The sequence below is a fragment of the Oncorhynchus masou genome, unplaced genomic scaffold (genome assembly GCF_036934945.1).
Source record: "Oncorhynchus masou masou isolate Uvic2021 unplaced genomic scaffold, UVic_Omas_1.1 unplaced_scaffold_2364, whole genome shotgun sequence".
Taxonomy (NCBI): domain Eukaryota; kingdom Metazoa; phylum Chordata; class Actinopteri; order Salmoniformes; family Salmonidae; genus Oncorhynchus; species Oncorhynchus masou.
In genome coordinates this window covers 1-18,607 of record NW_027008823.1, presented here as the reverse complement: position 1 = coordinate 18,607, position 18,607 = coordinate 1, and the positions used below count along the sequence as shown (strand labels likewise).

The 18,607-nt window shown below is 43.5% G+C and overlaps 1 protein-coding gene across 1 annotated transcript; it reads right to left on the bottom strand.

Moving 5' to 3' along the window:
• Nucleotides 1–2,774: 2,774 nt before the first annotated feature.
• LOC135533409 (mimecan-like) lies at nt 2,775–15,004 on the bottom strand. Its single transcript, XM_064960743.1, has 5 exons — nt 14,920–15,004; nt 12,395–12,559; nt 5,592–5,794; nt 5,116–5,208; nt 2,775–4,176 (listed from the first exon to the last, which is right to left on the bottom strand). Exons 1-5 carry the CDS (start codon nt 14,963–14,965, stop codon nt 4,006–4,008), a joined length of 678 nt encoding a protein of 225 aa, XP_064816815.1. The 5' UTR covers nt 14,966–15,004; the 3' UTR covers nt 2,775–4,005.
• Nucleotides 15,005–18,607: the final 3,603 nt, after the last annotated feature.

Below are 18,607 nucleotides of genomic sequence, written 5' to 3'. Positions count from 1 at the left end.
TAGCCAACCTCCTATACCCAATCCTACCCTCTTGTAGCGTAGCCAACCTCCTATACCCAATCCTACCTCTTATACCCTAGCCTACCCTCTAATAACCTAGCCAACCTCCCATACCCAAGCCTACCCTCTTATAACCTAGCCAACCTCCTATACCCAAGCCTACCCTCTTATAACCTAGCCAACCTCCTATACCCAATCCTACCTCTTATAACCTAGCCTACCCTCTTATAGCCCAGCCAACCTCCTATACCCAAGCCTACCTCTTATAACCTAGCCTACCCTCTTATAGCGTAGCCAACCTCCTATACCCAAGCCTACCCTCTTATAGCCTAGCCAACCTCCTATACCCAAGCCTACCCTCTTATAAACTAGCCAACCTCCTATACCCAAGCCTACCCTCTTATAGCGTAGCCAACCTCCTATACCCAAGCCTACCCTCTTATAGCGTAGCCAACCTCCTATACCCAATCCTACCCTCTTATAGCGTAGCCAACCTCCTATACCCAATCCTACCTCTTATACCCTAGCCTACCCTCTTATAACCTAGCCAACCTCCTATACCCAAGCCTACCCTCTTATAACGTAGCCAACCTCCTATACCCAATCCTACCTCTTATACCCTAGCCTACCCTCTTATAACCTAGCCAACCTCCTATACCCAAGCCTACCCTCTTATAGCGTAGCCAACCTCCTATACCCAAGCCTACCCTCTTATAGCGTAGCCAACCTCCTATACCCAATCCTACCTCTTATACCCTAGCCTACCCTCTTATAAACTAGCCAACCTCCTATACCCTAGCCTACCCTCTTATAAACTAGCCAACCTCCTATACCCTAGCCTACCTCTTATAGCCTAGCCAACCTCCTATACCCAAGCCTACCCTCTTATAGCCTAGCCAACCTCCCATACCCTAGCCTACCCTCTTATATACTAGCCAACCTCCTATACCCTAGCCTACCCTCTTATAAACTATCCAACCTCCTATACCCTAGCCTACCTCTTATAGCCTAGCCAACCTCCTATACCCTAGCCTACCTCTTATAGCCTAGCCAACCTCCTATACCCAAGCCTACCCTCTTATAGCCTAGCCAACCTCCCATACCCTAGCCTACCCTCTTATAAACTAGCCAACCTCCTATACCCTAGCCTACCCTCTTATAAACTAGCCAACCTCCTATACCCTAGCCTACCTCTTATAGCCTAGCCAACCTCCTATACCCAAGCCTACCTTCTTATAGCCTAGCCAACCTCCTATACCCTAGCCTACCTCTTATAGCCTAGCCAACCTCCTATACCCAAGCCTACCCTCGTATAGCCTAGCCAAGCTGTCAAGCTTACAGATGAGCAGTAGCTCAGTGTGATGTATTTTGCCAGATATCACATTCTTGTTGGAGAATCACGCTAAACAGTATAAACATACTCTTATTATTATACCCTGTTAGAAAAGCATATATCTGATGGTGTGCTGTTATACTGTATATCAGTGGAAATAGTTTGCCTAGTAGGATACAGAAATGTGCATTGAGCTTCTGATTGTTAGAGAGGGGGTGGCTGTGGATAATTGTGAGTTGTGTGTCTGTATTAGAGGGGGGAGATCTGAAAGCATGTTTTATATCAAGACAGGAAATCAACCTGCAGGAGCAATATGGATTGGAAACCATTCTCCTGTTTCGTGGTCTGCCGAGTTGGCTGGCCTAAAGGAACATTATTCACCCAGGTCTTTGAATGTGTGGTAAACTATTAAAACCGGAGACATTTGCTTTCCTTGCAGTTCATAGTTTGTTATCGTGTAGAAAGCTATCCCTTGCTCTTAATCACTTCTCTATACCGTGTCAATGTAAATGGCTGTTGTTGTTTACAAATTACACTCAGAAAAACAATGGGTTTTTGTTTGGTTGTCGTTCATGCAGGGTTTAATTTTTTTGAAAGTATTTTAATTATATTAAAATATATAAAAACACAGCCACAGTCAAATACAATTTTGGGGTTTTACTGTACAGGTAATAACCACAGGTAGTAACCACAGGTAATAACCACAGGTAATAACCACAGGTAGTAACCACAGGTAGTAACCACAGGTAGTAACCACAGGTAATAACCACAGGTAGTAACCACAGGTAATAACCACAGGTAATAACCACAGGTAGCAACCACAGGTAGTAACCACAGGTAGTAACCACAGGTAGTAACCACAGGTAATAACCACAGGTAATAACCACAGGTAGTAACCACAGGTAGTAACCACAGGTAATAACCACAGGTAGTAACCACAGGTAGTAACCACAGGTAATAACCACAGGTAATAACCACAGGTAGCAACCACAGGTAGTAACCACAGGTAGTAACCACAGGTAGTAACCACAGGTAGTAACCACAGGTAGTAACCACAGGTAATAACCACAGGTAGTAACCACAGGTAGTAACCACAGGTAATAACCACAGGTAATAACCACAGGTAGCAACCACAGGTAGTAACCACAGGTAGTAACCACAGGTAGTAACCACAGGTAGTAACCACAGGTAATAACCACATGTAGTAACCACAGGTAGTAACCACAGGTAGTAACCACAGGTAATAACCACAGGTAGTAACCACAGGTAATAACCACAGGTAGTAACCACAGGTAGTAACCACAGGTAGTAACCACAGGTAGTAACCACAGGTAATAACCACAGGTAGTAACCACAGGTAGTAACCACAGGTAGTAACCACAGGTAATAACCACAGGTAGTAACCACAGGTAGTAACCACAGGTAGTAACCACAGGTAATAACCACAGGTAGTAACCACAGGTAGTAACCACAGGTAGTAACCACAGGTAGTAACCACAGGTAATAACCACAGGTAGTAACCACAGGTAGTAACCACAGGTAATAACCACAGGTAATAACCACAGGTAGTAACCACAGGTAGCAACCACAGGTAGTAACCACAGGTAATAACCACAGGTAGTAACCACAGGTAGTAACCACAGGTAGTAACCACAGGTAGTAACCACAGGTAGTAACCACAGGTAATAACCACAGGTAGTAACCACAGGTAGTAACCACAGGTAATAACCACAGGTAGTAACCACAGGTAATAACCACAGGTAGTAACCACAGGTAATAACCACAGGTAGTAACCACAGGTAATAACCACAGGTAGTAACCACAGGTAATAACCACAGGTAATAACCACAGGTAATAACCACAGGTAGTAACCACAGGTAATAATCCCTAATGATCCCTTTCTAAAAGGACTTTAGAAAAGGATCATACCATCTCTGATTCCACCATTTCAATATCAAAGCTTACAATTTTGAGACACGTTAGGTTCACATTACTATAGGCTACGTATTTCAAAGATACATTTATTGTCAACTTCTACTTAAGAACCAGTTTACATGAAGGTAATTCACAGAATTCAGAAAGCCAAAAGCTTGACTCAACATTTTGAAGAAGTCATAATTCATACATTATGCAGAAGCATTGAATAAAAGGTGCATTTACAAAGGCTTCAGACCATGTAGCTCATGTGTTCAAGTGTATGTTCAAGACCAGTCTAAATGTAAAGGAAATTAAATCAGAAACAACACAGAGAGGAAGCTTGCTAACGTGACACGCTAACGTTTCAGTCCCAATCCACCTTCTGAAAGACGTGGGCACAATGTTTTACAGAAGAAACGTTCAGACAGAAATGGAATGTATTGTGTAGACGACCGGTCATATCAGATGGTCTTGTCTTCGTCAAGTAGAATAGGGAATTGCGTTGAATCTATTCAGTATGTGTCTGTCTGGCTGAAAGCCCTGTAGAAGCTGTCTGTTTTACTACTGTAATGTTATTTAATAACCAGGAAGTCCATTAACGTTGGAAAACGTTTCCTAAATCCCCTAGTTATACAGAAATCCTGTTTGTAGTATTCTGGATTCCCTGTTTATTCCCTACTCATTCTAGGATTTCTGGAAAACCTGGGAATTTTGGAAAAGTTAGCGAAATAACCTTTCCCCAGGGAGTCTTCTGTTTAGCGGTACTGTCCGACGGGGAGAGACTTGAGGCAGGTGAAGCTGTCGGGGGACTTGGACAGCAGCACTGGGTTCCCATCCAACCTCACCTCTATCAGGTTGGGTCTGACGTAGTACGTGTTGTTGCCATTACAGAACGTCTCGGAGGTGACATCAGTGATGTTGTTGTTCTGTAGAGAGAAGAGAGATGAAGGGCAGGATCACTATTACTCTAGGACAGGGATGGGCAACTTTGATGGGGTAATGAATCATGTGGGACCGCAGTGGTTCGAGGGTACGCACATCCATACACACACATGCAGTCAAGTGATTTGTGCAATCAAACAATTTGTGCTGTTAAAGTCCTTAAAGGTGCAATATGCAGAAACAGCTCCGCCATTTCCAGGTTGCAAAAATATACGTTTGTGACAAAATCAGTGTAGAGAATTATTGTACCATCTAAACAACTATGAAATATATTTATCCATAAACAAAAATATTGTATTTTATTCTGTTTCAAGCTGGTGGACAAAACCAAAAGTAAAAACTAAACTTGAGGATGGGAAGCATAGAAATACTGCACATAAAACAGATCTACCACTTCTTAAACTTGCTTTCAATGAGAATGACAGATCCATAAAAAACATATCTATGTTAATTTGGTCGAGTCGACCACAAAGTGCCACATTGCAGCTTTAACTCTCTTATGAACTAAATGCATTTTACCAGTAGCCAGTAGCCTCTACTCTCAACAGTAAATTCAGAGTTCGGGGCCATCAGTTGCCCATCTCTGGGTAAGGGTAGTACCGGCTCTAGGAGTTTTCTTGATCATGTATGAGCAGGAGAAACTCAGGGCCCAGACATTAGAGCTATCCTAGTCAGGAGAAACTCAGGCCCCAAGACAGCACTCAGAGAGCAGTGCTTTTTGACCAACATAAAGACAGCAGAGCTATTTGACCATTCCTTTTTCCTGGTCAGGACGAGCAGTTCAGTTCATCAGAGCTCAGATTTCTGGGAAATTTTGAAAAAGTTTCTGAAACTTCGCTACCCCTGTCAGGATAAACTCAGACTCCTATGCATTCCATGTTGAACTCATTCTGTCCAGTCTGAGTCTAGTGTGAGGTACTGACCTGTAGGTGAATAATGCGGACGCTCTCAGGGATCACTGGCACGGCCTCCAGCTTATTGTCTCCAAGGAACAGGTTAACCAGCTGCCTCAGTTTCTGCACCAAAAGACAGAGCACAAATCACCAACCTTATTATATTTTTATTTTACCTTTATTTAACGAAGCAAGTAAGTTAAGAACTAATTCTTATTTTCAACGACGGCCTAGGAACAGTGTTAACTGCCTGTTCAAGGGCAGATTGACAGAATTGTACCTTGTCAGCTCGGGATTTGAACTTGCAACCTACCGGGTACAGCTCCAATGCTCTAACCACTAGGCCACGCTGCCGCCAGATAAATTATATTCTAAATATATGCTGATGATGATCCATCTTGAAATATCCTCTTGCACTTTTAATAGTCAGTATACAAGGATTATTTCTCATTCCTTTTTACAACTCCATCCTTAATACACTTAATCCTTAATACACTGAAACATACCTTGAAGGCGTTGGCCTTGACCCCTTTGGTTTTGAGCTGATTGTGGTTGGCGTTGAAGGTTGTGAGCTTGCCAGGCAGCATGGGCAGCTTGACCAGATGGTTCTCAGCCAAATTGAGTTCCTCCAATAGGGTAAGCTTGGAGAACGCTCCGTCCTGGATCTCAGAGATCAGGTTTCCCGTCAGGTCGATTCTCTTCAGAGTCACTGGAGATAAAATGGAATAGAAAGTAGGACAAAGGACATACTCTAATTCTAGAATCAGAATAGAACATAAGTTCAGAGATCAGGTTCCCTGTTAGGTCGATCCTCTTCAGAGTCTCTGGAGATAAGATGGAATAGAAAGTAGGACAAAGGACATACTCTAATTCTAGAATCAGAATAGAACATAAGTTCAGAGATCAGGTTCCCTGTTAGGTCGATCCTCTTCAGAGTCTCTGGAGATAAGATGGAATAGAAAGTAGGACAAAGGACATACTCTAATTCTAGAATCAGAATAGAACATAAGTTCAGAGATCAGGTTCCCTGTTAGGTCGATCCTCTTCAGAGTCTCTGGAGATAAGATGGAATAGAAAGTAGGACAAAGGACATACTCTAATTCTAGAATCAGAATAGAACATAAGTTCAGAGATCAGGTTCCCTGTTAGGTCGATCCTCTTCAGAGTCTCTGGAGATAAGATGGAATAGAAAGTAGGACAAAGGACATACTCTAATTCTAGAATCAGAATAGAACATAAGTTCAGAGATCAGGTTCCCTGTTAGGTCGATCCTCTTCAGAGTCTCTGGAGATAAGATGGAATAGAAAGTAGGACAAAGGACATACTCTAATTCTAGAATCAGAATAGAACATAAGTTCAGAGATCAGGTTCCCTGTTAGGTCGATCCTCTTCAGAGTCTCTGGAGATAAGATGGAATAGAAAGTAGGACAAAGGACATACTCTAATTCTAGAATCAGAATAGAACATAAGTTCAGAGATCAGGTTCCCTGTTAGGTCGATCCTCTTCAGAGTCTCTGGAGATAAGATGGAATAGAAAGTAGGACAAAGGACATACTCTAATTCTAGAATCAGAATAGAACATAAGTTCAGAGATCAGGTTCTCCGTCAGGTTGATCCTCTTCAGAGTCTCTGGCATAGAATAGATTGGAGAAGAATAGAACTTAATTGTCGATCAAAGGTTGTAAAATTGCGAAAATGCTGTTTTATCTAACACAAGGCACTGCTAAGCTATAGCCCTCATGCTCTGATAGCAATGGTTTATCTGTAAATAAAGTAAGTTATGCAATATTTTGACTATTTTTCAAATGTACACACAGAAATATGGATGATTCAGAACTACCCTTCTGGGAGTTTAAACTTCTGCAGTGTAAATCTAAAACCGGGATAGAGACCGAGAGTTTGCCAGACATTCCGCTTCGCCAGCTTTAAATCCAGATGTGCCTCTACTTATGTCAGTAAAGGGCCAGGGCCAGGCCTCGAGGGGCGCACATAACATCCACAAACACAAACATATGCACAACTAAAGGAAGCATTTAGATGTCTACAGACCCTCCGCAAGGCCAAGAAAATGTCCATCTGTTATCTTTCTTTCATCCCTGAATGAAAATTCCTCTGTATATGTAGGGCATGTTCCAGTAGTATTGTATATGTAGGGCATGTTCCAGTAGTATTGTATATGTAGGGCATGTTCCAGTAGTATTGTATATGTAGGGCATGTTCCAGCAGTATTGTATATGTAGGGCATGTTCCAGTAGTATTGTATATGTAGGGCATGTTCCAGTAGTATTGTATATGTAGGGCATGTTCCAGTAGTATTGTATATGTAGGGCATGTTCCAGTAGTATTGTATATGTAGGGCATGTTCCAGTAGTATTGTATATGTAGGGCATGTTCCAGTAGTATTGTATATGTAGGACATGTTCCAGTAGTATTGTATATGTAGGACATGTTCCAGTAGTACTGTATATGTAGGGCATGTTCCAGTAGTACTGTATATGTAGGGCATGTTCCAGTAGTATTGTATATGTATGGCATGTTCCAGTAGTATTGTATATGTAGGGCATGTTCCAGTAGTATTGTATATGTAGGACATGTTCCAGTAGTATTGTATATGTAGGACATGTTCCAGTAGTACTGTATATGTAGGGCATGTTCCAGTAGTATTGTATATGTAGGGCATGTTCCAGTAGTATTGTATATGTAGGGCATGTTCCAGTAGTATTGTATATGTAGGGCATGTTCCAGTAGTATTGTATATGTAGGGCATGTTCCAGTAGTATTGTATATGTAGGGCATGTTCCAGTAGTATTGTATATGTAGGGCATGTTCCAGTAGTATTGTATATGTAGGGCATGTTCCAGTAGTATTGTATATGTAGGGCATGTTCCAGTAGTATTGTATATGTAGGGCATGTTCCAGTAGTATTGTATATGTAGGGCATGTTCCAGTAGTATTGTATATGTAGGGCATGTTCCAGTAGTATTGTATATGTAGGGCATGTTCCAGTAGTATTGTATATGTAGGGCATGTTCCAGTAGTATTGTATATGTAGGACATGTTCCAGTAGTATTGTATATGTAGGACATGTTCCAGTAGTACTGTATATGTAGGGCATGTTCCAGTAGTACTGTATATGTAGGGCATGTTCCAGTAGTATTGTATATGTAGGGCATGTTCCAGTAGTATTGTATATGTAGGGCATGTTCCAGTAGTATTGTATATGTAGGACATGTTCCAGTAGTATTGTATATGTAGGACATGTTCCAGTAGTACTGTATATGTAGGGCATGTTCCAGTAGTACTGTATATGTAGGGCATGTTCCAGTAGTATTGTATATGTAGGGCATGTTCCAGTAGTATTGTATATGTAGGGCATGTTCCAGTAGTATTGTATATGTAGGGCATGTTCCAGTAGTATTGTATATGTAGGGCATGTTCCAGTAGTATTGTATATGTAGGGCATGTTCCAGTAGTATTGTATATGTAGGGCATGTTCCAGTAGTATTGTATATGTAGGGCATGTTCCAGTAGTATTGTATATGTAGGGCATGTTCCAGTAGTATTGTATATGTAGGGCATGTTCCAGTAGTATTGTATATGTAGGGCATGTTCCAGTAGTATTGTATATGTAGGGCATGTTCCAGTAGTATTGTATATGTAGGACATGTTCCAGTAGTATTGTATATGTAGGGCATGTTCCAGTAGTACTGTATATGTAGGGCATGTTCCAGTAGTATTGTATATGTAGGGCATGTTCCAGTAGTATTGTATATGTTGGACATGTTCCAGTAGTATTGTATATGTAGGGCATGTTCCAGTAGTATTGTATATGTAGGGCATGTTCCAGTAGTATTGTATATGTAGGGCATGTTCCAGTAGTATTGTATATGTAGGGCATGTTCCAGTAGTATTGTATATGTAGGGCATGTTCCAGTAGTATTGTATATGTAGGACATGTTCCAGTAGTATTGTATATGTAGGACATGTTCCAGTAGTATTGTATATGTAGGACATGTTCCAGTAGTACTGTATATGTAGGGCATGTTCCAGTAGTATTGTATATGTAGGGCATGTTCCAGTAGTATTGTATATGTAGGGCATGTTCCAGTAGTATTGTATATGTAGGGCATGTTCCAGTAGTATTGTATATGTAGGGCATGTTCCAGTAGTATTGTATATGTAGGGCATGTTCCAGTAGTATTGTATATGTAGGGCATGTTCCAGTAGTATTGTATATGTAGGGCATGTTCCAGTAGTATTGTATATGTAGGGCATGTTCCAGTAGTATTGTATATGTAGGGCATGTTCCAGTAGTATTGTATATGTAGGGCATGTTCCAGTAGTATTGTATATGTAGGGCATGTTCCAGTAGTATTGTATATGTAGGGCATGTTCCAGTAGTATTGTATATGTTGGACATGTTCCAGTAGTATTGTATATGTAGGGCATGTTCCAGTAGTATTGTATATGTAGGGCATGTTCCAGTAGTCTTGTATATGTAGGGCATGTTCCAGTAGTATTGTATATGTAGGGCATGTTCCAGTAGTATTGTATATGTAGGGCATGTTCCAGTAGTATTGTATATGTAGGGCATGTTCCAGTAGTATTGTATATGTTGGACATGTTCCAGTAGTATTGTATATGTAGGGCATGTTCCAGTAGTATTGTATATGTAGGGCATGTTCCAGTAGTATTGTATATGTTGGACATGTTCCAGTAGTTGTATATATATATTGGACATGTTCCAGTAGTTGTATATATATATTGGACATGTTCCAGTAGTTGTATATATATATTGGACATGTTCCAGTATTTGTATATATATATTGGACATGTTCCAGTAGTTGTATATATATATTGGACATGTTCCAGTAGTTGTATATATATATTGGACATGTTCCAGTAGTATTGTATATGTTGGACATGTTCCAGTAGTTGTATTATATATATATTTGACATGTTCCAGTAGTTGTATATATATATTGGACATGTTCCAGTAGTTGTATTATATACATATTGGACATGTTCCAGTAGTTGTATTATATATATATTGGACATGTTCCAGTAGTTGTATATATATATATTGGACATGTTCCAGTAGTTGTATATATATATATATATTGGACATGTTCCAGTAGTTGTATATATATATATATATATATATTGGACATGTTCCAGTAGTTGTATATATATATATATATATATGGACATGTTCCAGTAGTTGTATATATATGTATTGGACATGTTCCAGTAGTTGTATATATATATTGGACATGTTCCAGTAGTTGTATATATATATATATTGGACATGTTCCAGTAGTTGTATATATATATATTGGACATGTTCCAGGAGTTGTATATATATATTGGACATGTTCCAGTAGTTGTATATATATATTGGACATGTTCCAGTAGTATTATATACAGTGCCTTGCGAAAGTATTCGGCCCCCTTGAACTTTGCGACCTTTTGCCACATTTCAGGCTTCAAACATAAAGATATAAAACTGTATTTTTTTGTGAAGAATCAACAACAAGTGGGACACAATCATGAAGTGGAACGACATTTATTGGATATTTCAAACTTTTTTAACAAACCAAAAACTGAAAAAATGGGCGTGCAAAATTATTCAGCCCCCTTAAGTTAATACTTTGTAGCGCCACCTTTTGCTGCGATTACAGCTGTAAGTCGCTTGGGGTATGTCTCTATCAGTTTTGCACATCGAGAGACTGAAATTGTTTCCCATTCCTCCTTGCAAAACAGCTCGAGCTCAGTGAGGTTGGATGGAGAGCATTTGTAAACAGCAGTTTTCAGTTATTTCCACAGATTCTCGATTGGATTCAGGTCTGGACTTGGACTTGGCCATTCTAACACCTGGATATGTTTATTTTTGAACCATTCCATTGTAAATTTTGCTTTATGTTTTGGATCATTGTCTTGTTGGAAGACAAATCTCCGTCCCAGTCTCAGGTCTTTTGCAGACTCCATCAGGTTGTCTTCCAGAATGGTCCTGTATTTGGCTCCATCCATCTTCCCATCAATTTTAACCATCTTCCCTGTCCCTGCTGAAAAAAAGCAGGCCCAAACCATGATGCTGCCACCACCATGTTTGACAGTGGGTATGGTGTGTTCAGGGTGATGAGCTGTGTTGCTTTTACGCCAAACATAACATTTTGCATTGTTGCCAAAAAGTTAAATTTTGGTTTCATCTGACCAGAGCACCTTCTTCCACATGTTTGGTGTGTCTCCCAGGTGGCTTGTGGCAAACTTTAAACAACACTTTTTATGGATATCTCTAAGAAATGGCTTTCTTCTTGCCACTCTTCCATAAAGGCCAGATTTGTGCAATATACGACTGATTGTTGTCCTATGGACAGAGTCTCCCACCTCAGCTGTAGATCTCTGCAGTTCATCCAGAGTGATAATGGGCCTCTTGGCTGCATCTCTGATCAGTTTTCTCCTTGTATGAGCTGAAAGTTTAGAGGGACGACCATGTCTTGGTAGATTTGCAGTGGTCTGATACTCCTTCCATTTCAATATTATCGCTTGCACAGTGCTCCTTGGGATGTTTAAAGCTTGGGAAATCTTTTTGTATCCAAATTCGGCTTTAAACTTCTTCACAACAGTATCTCGGACCTGCCTGGTGTGTTCCTTGTTCTTCATGATGCTCTCTGCGCTTTTAACGGACCTCTGAGACTATCACAGTGCAGGTGCATTTATACGGAGACTTGATTACACACAGGTGGATTGTATTTATCATCATTAGTCATTTATGCCAACATTGGATCATTCAGAGATCCTCACTGAACTTCCGGAGAGAGTTTGCTGCACTGAAAGTAAAGGGGCTGAATAATTTTGCACGCCCAATTTTTCAGTTTTTGATTTGTTAAAAAGTTTGAAATATCCAATAAATGTCGTTCCACTTCATGATTGGGTCCCACTTGTTGTTGATTATTCACAAAAAATACAGTTTTATATCTTTATGTTTGAAGCCTGAAATGTGGCAAAAGGTCGCAAAGTTCAAGGGGGCCGAATACTTTCGCAAGGCACTGTATATTGGACATGTTCCAGTAGTTTTACTTCCCAGGTTTCTACAAATCCTGTATATCCCAGATAGATATATATATATCTATCTATCTGGGATATACAGGATTTGTATATATATATATATATATATATATATATATATATAAAAGATATCTGGCTTCAGGTGAAAATAAGCAAGGAGAGAATCATCCAAACAGGACATTTGGTGAAATCAGTGAAATTCATATCTATTAACTTCCTATATGTTTCAACCCCGACTCACCGATTTCTGCAAAGTCTTTATTGGTGATCTTGTTGATCTTGTTATAGCGGGCGTAGAAGTAGGCAGTCTCCTTGGGCAGGGTGGGCACAGCAGTCATCTCAGGAACAACTTCCTCACAGTACACAGAGCCGGTCAGACACACACACAGCAGGCATGTGGGCAGCTCTGGAGACACAGAACACACATGATGGATGGATAGATAGATGGATGGATAGATGGATGGATGGATGGGTGGATGGATTGACTGACTGACAGATTTTTGTGTCATTAAAGGGTCTTGAATCTTACAGATGTCCAACCTACAGTTGAAGTGGGAAGTTTACATACACCTTAGCCAAATACATTTGAACTTGGTTTTTCACAATTCCAGACATTTAATCATAGTAAATATTCCCTGTATTAGGTCAGTTAGGATCACATCTTTATTTAAGAATGTGAAATGTCAGAATAATATTAGAGTGATTTATTTCAGCATTTCTTTCATCACATTCCCAGTGGGTCAGAAGTTTACATACACTCAATAAGTATTTGGTAGCATTGCCTTTAAATTGGTTAACTGGGTCAAACATTTTGGGTAGCCTTCCACATGCTTGCCACAATAAGTTGGGTGAATTTTGGCCCATTCCTCCTGACAGAGCTGGTGTAACTGAGTCAGGTTTGTAGGCCTCCTTGCTCGCACACACTTTTTCAGTTCTGACCACAAATGTTCTATGTGATTGAGGTCAGGGCTTTGCGATGACCACTCAAGGACCTTGACTTTGTTGTCCTTAAGATATTTTGCCACAACTTTGGAAGTATGCTTGGGGTCGTTGTCCATTTGGAAGACCCATTTGTGACCAAGCTTTAACTTCCTGACTGATCTTGAGATGTTGCTTCAATATATGCACATAATTTACAACCTCATGATACCATCTATTTTGTGAAGTGCACCAGTCCCTCCTGCAGCAAAGCACCCCCACACCATGATGCTGCCACCCCGTGCTTCACGGTTGGGATGGTGTTCTTTGGCTTGCAAGCCTCCCCCTTTTCCTCCAAACATATCGATGGTCATTATGGCCAAACAGTTATATTTTGTTTCATCAGACCAGAGGACATTTCTCCAAAAGGTACGATCTTTGTCCCCATGTATAGTTGCAAACCGTAGTCTGGCGTTTTTATGGTGGTTTTGGAGCAGTGGCTTCTTCCTTGCTGAGCGGCCTTTCAGGTTATTTTGATATAGGACTTGTTTTACTGTGGATATAGATACTTTTGTACCTGCTTCCTCCAGCATCTTCACAAGGTCCTTTGCTGTTGTTCTGGGATTGATTTGCACTTTTCACACCAAAGTATGTTCATCTCTAGGAGACAGAACGAGTCTCCTTCCTGAGCGGTATGATGGCTGTGTGGTCCCACGGTGTTTATACTTGCGTACTATTGTTTGTACAGGTGAACGTGGTACCTTCAGTATTTTGGAAATTGCTACCGAGGATGAACCAGACTTGTGGAAGTCTACAATTTTTTCTGAGGTCTTGGCTGATTTCTTTTGATTTTCCCATGATGTCAAGGAAAGAGGCACTGAATTTGAAGGTAGGCCTTGAAATACATCCACAGGTACACCTCCAATTAACTCAAATGATGTCAATTAGCCTATCATAAGCTTCTAAAGCCATGACATCATTTTTGGGAATTTTCCAAGCTGTTTAAAGGCACAGTCAACTTAGTGCATGTAAACTTCTGACCAACAATAAGTTAAATAATCTGTCTGTAAACAATTGTTGGAACAATTACTTGTGCCATGCAGATAGCACTTTTAGGCTATTGTAGTTGCAAAGGTTGCTTTCGTTGGTGTGTGTGTGTGTGTGTGTGTGTGTGTGTGTGTGTGTGTGTGTGTGTGTGTGTGTGTGTGTGTGTGTGTGTGTGTGTGTGTGTGTGTGTGTGTGTGTGTGTGTGTGTGTGTGTGTGTCTGGTCTTCTCCCAGGCCGACAGGAAACCCACACAAACACAACAGACAGAAAGACAGACAAGCCAGGCAGACAGACATGCAGACACACCCACAGGCAGACGTGGTGCATGACAGCTTCCATTTAGTGCTGCTGTGTGTTCCCTTTGCTACCCCACACAGCTAGTCAGTACATCAGGAAAGAGAGTGAGTCTGGGAGAGGAAGAGGGAAGGAGAAAGAGAGTGAGTCTGGGAGAGGAAGAGGCAGGGAGAGGCATGGATAGACAGGGAGTCAAAGACTGAGGCAATAGAGAGGAGAGGCATGGGGAGACAGGGAGTCAAAGACTGAGGCAATAGAGAGGGAGAGGCATGGGGAGACAGGGAGTCAAAGACAGGGAGAGATGCAGGGAGAGAGGTAGATGGAGAGTGAGGCAGGGAGAGAGGGAGAGTCAAAGGGAGAGACCAGTATGGATGGAGAGAGAAGAGGAGGAATGAAGAGGCAGAGAGGGATGAAGAGGCAGAGGGAGACCAGTATGGACAGAGGAAAAAAAGGAAGGGAGGAAGAGGCAGGGAGGGAGGAACAAGAAAGCTAAAGTAGCTATCTTACCTGAGGCTGGGGCATCGTCTGGTTCATCAGCAGGCAGGAAAACCATTCTGGAGTCATAGTCCTCTCCCAGCCACAACGCTGCTGCCTCTCTAGTGGAGGATAGAGTCACACTGTTAGGATTAACACTGTAGAGTCACATTTAGGATTAATACAGTAGAGTAACATTTAGGATTAATACTGTAGAGTCACATTTAGGATTAATACTGTAGAGTAACATTTAGGATTAATACTGTAGAGTAACATTTAGGATTAATACTGTAGAAAAACACTGTTAGGTTTAATACTGCAGACCCGTCAAACTCAACTCTGGACCTCAAAGACAGTTCCACAAAAGTGTTTTCATTGTATCCTCTACCTCTCTCTAGGTGGGAACAGACCTGCTACCCCTCTCTCAGACCTACCTCTCTCTAGGTGGGAACAGACCTGCTAGATGGGAACCTCTCTCTAGATGGGAACAGACCTGCTACCCCTCTCTAGGTGGGAACAGACCTGCTACCTCTCTCTAGGTGGGAACAGACCTGCTACCTCTCTCTAGGTGGGAACAGACCTGCTACCTCTCTCTAGATGGGAACAGACCTGCTACCTCTCTCAGACCTGCTACCTATCTCTAGGTGGGAACAGACCTGCTACCTCTCTCTAGGTGGGAACAGACCTGCTACCCCTCTCTAGGTGGGAACAGACCTGCTACCCTCTCTAGGTGGGAACAGACCTGCTACCTCTCTCTAGGTGGGAACAGACCTGCTACCTCTCTCTAGATGGGAACAGACCTGCTACCTCTCTCTAGGTGGGAACAGACCTGCTACCTCTCTATAGGTGGGAACAGACCTGCTACCTCTCTCTAGGTGGGAACAGACCTGCTACCTCTCTAGATGGGAACAGACCTGCTACCTCTCTCTAGGTGGGAACAGACCTGCTACCTCTCTCTAGGTGGGAACAGACCTGCTACCTCTCTCTAGGTGGGAACAGACCTGCTACCTCTCTCTAGGTGGGAACAGACCTGCTACCTCTCTAGGTGGGAACAGACCTGCTAACTCTCTCTCTAGGTGGGAACAGACCTGCTACTTCTCTCTAGGTGGGAACAGACCTGCTACCTCTCTCTAGGTGGGAACAGACCTGCTACCTCTCTCTAGGTGGGAACAGACCTGCTACCTCTCTCTAGATGGGAACAGACCTGCTACCTCTCTCTAGGTGGGAACAGACCTGCTACCTCTCTCTAGGTGGGAACAGACCTGCTACCTCTCTCTAGGTGGGAACAGACCTGCTACCTCTCTCTAGGTGGGAACAGACCTGCTACCTCTCTCTAGGTGGGAACAGACCTGCTACCTCTCTCTAGGTGGGAACAGACCTGCTACCTCTCTCTAGGTGGGAACAGACCTGCTACCTCTCTCTAGGTGGGAACAGACCTGCTACCTCTCTCTCTAGGTGGGAACAGACCTGCTACCTCTCTCTAGGGGAACAGACCTGCTACCTCTCTCTAGGTGGGAACAGACCTGCTACCCCTCTCTAGGTGGGAACAGACCTGCTACCTCTCTCTAGGTGGGAACAGACCTGCTACCTCTCTCTAGGTGGGAACAGACCTGCTACCTCTCTCTAGGTGGGAACAGACCTGCTCTCTCTAGGTGGGAACAGACCTGCTACCTCTCTCTAGGTGGGAACAGACCTGCTACCTCTCTAGGTGGGAACAGACCTGCTACCTCTCTCTAGGTGGGAACAGACCTGCTACCTCTCTCTAGGTGGGAACAGACCTGCTACCTCTCTCTAGGTGGGAACAGACCTGGGAACTACCTCTCTCTAGGTGGGAACAGACCTGCTACCTCTCTCTAGGTGGGAACAGACCTGCTACCTCTCTCTAGGTGGGAACAGACCTGCTACCTCTCTCTAGGTGGGAACAGACCTGCTACCTCTCTAGGTGGGAACAGACCTGCTACCTCTCTCTAGGTGGGAACAGACCTGCTACCTCTCTAGGTGGGAACAGACCTGCTACCTCTCTCTAGGTGGGAACAGACCTGCTACCTCTCTCTAGGTGGGAACAGACCTGCTACCCCTCTCTAGGTGGGAATAGACCTGCTACCTCTCTCTAGGTGGGAACAGACCTGCTACCCCTCTCTAGGTGGGAACAGACCTGCTACCTCTCTCTAGGTGGGAACAGACCTGCTACCTCTCTCTAGGTGGGACCTGCTACAGGTGGAACAGACCTGCTACCTCTCTCTAGGTGGGAACAGACCTGCTACCTCTCTCTAGGTGGGAACAGACCTGCTACCTCTCTCTAGGTGGGAACAGACCTGCTACCTCTCTCTAGGTGGGAACAGACCTGCTACCTCTCTCTAGGTGGGAACAGACCTGCTACCTCTCTAGGTGGGAACAGACCTGCTACCTCTCTCTAGGTGGGAACAGACCTGCTACCTCTCTCTAGGTGGGAACAGACCTGCTACCTCTCTCTAGGTGGGAACAGACCTGCTACCTCTCTCTAGGTGGGAACAGACCTGCTACCTCTCTCTAGGTGGGAACTGACCTGCTACCTCTCTCTGGGAACAGACCTGGGAACAGGTGGGAACAGACCTGCTACCTCTCTCTAGGTGGGAACAGACCTGCTACCTCTCTCTAGGTGGGAACAGACCTGCTACCCTCTCTAGGTGAGAACAGACCTGCTACCTCTCTCTAGATGGGAACAGACCTGCTACCTCTCTCTAGGTGGGAACAGACCTGCTACTCTCTAGGTGGGAACAGACCTGCTACCTCTCTCTAGGTGGGAACAGACCTGCTACCTCTCTCTAGGTGGGAACAGACCTGCTACCTCTCTCTAGATGGGAACAGACCTGCTACCTCTCTAGGTGGGAACAGACCTGCTACCTCTCTCTAGGTGGGAACAGACCTGCTACCTCTCTCTGGATTGGAACAGACCTGCTACCTCTCTCTGGATTGGAACAGACCTGCTCCTCTAGGTGGGAACAGACCTGCTACCTCTCTAGGTGGGAACAGACCTGCTACCTCTCTCTAGGTGGGAACAGACCTGCTACCTCTCTCTAGGTGGGAACAGACCTGCTACCTCTCTCTAGGTGGAACAGACCTGCTACCTCTCTAGGTGGGAACAGACCTGCTACCTCTCTCTAGGTGGGAACAGACCTGCTACCTCAGACCTGCTCTCTCTCTAGTGGGAACAGACCTGCTACCTCTCTCTAGGTGGGAACAGACCTGCTACCTCTCTCTAGGTGGGAACAGACCTGCTACCTCTCTCTAGGTGGGAACAGACCTGCTACCTCTCTCTAGGTGGGAACAGACCTGCTACCTCTCTCTAGGTGGGAACAGACCTGCTACCTCTCTCTAGGTGGGAACAGACCTGCTACCTCTCTCTAGGTGGGAACAGACCTGCTACCTCTCTAGGTGGGAACAGACCTGCTACCTCTCTCTAGGTGGGAACAGACCTGTTACCTCTCTCTAGGTGGGAACAGACCTGCTACCTCTCTCTAGGTGGGAACAGACCTGCTACCCCTCTCTAGGTGGGAACAGACCTACTACCCCTCTCTAGGTGGGAACAGACCTGCTACCTCTCTCTAGGTGGGAACAGACCTGCTACCTCTCTCTAGGTGGGAACAGACCTGCTACCTCTCTCTAGGTGGGAACAGACCTGCTACCTCTCTAGGTGGGAACAGACCTGCTACCTCTCTCTAGGTGGGAACAGACCTGCTAC

Bases quoted from the DNA above. Each gene is read 5' to 3' on its own strand.
- LOC135533409 (XM_064960743.1), bottom strand. From the start codon at position 14,965: ATGGTTTTCCTGCCTGCTGATGAACCAGACGATGCCCCAGCCTCAG. The intron at 12,560-14,919 runs GTAAGATAGCTA...CTGTGTCTCCAG, and splicing joins AGACGATGCCCCAGCCTCAG to AGCTGCCCACATGCCTGCTG. The intron at 5,209-5,591 runs GTATGTTTCAGT...CTTTTGGTGCAG, and splicing joins TCAAGGCCAACGCCTTCAAG to AAACTGAGGCAGCTGGTTAA.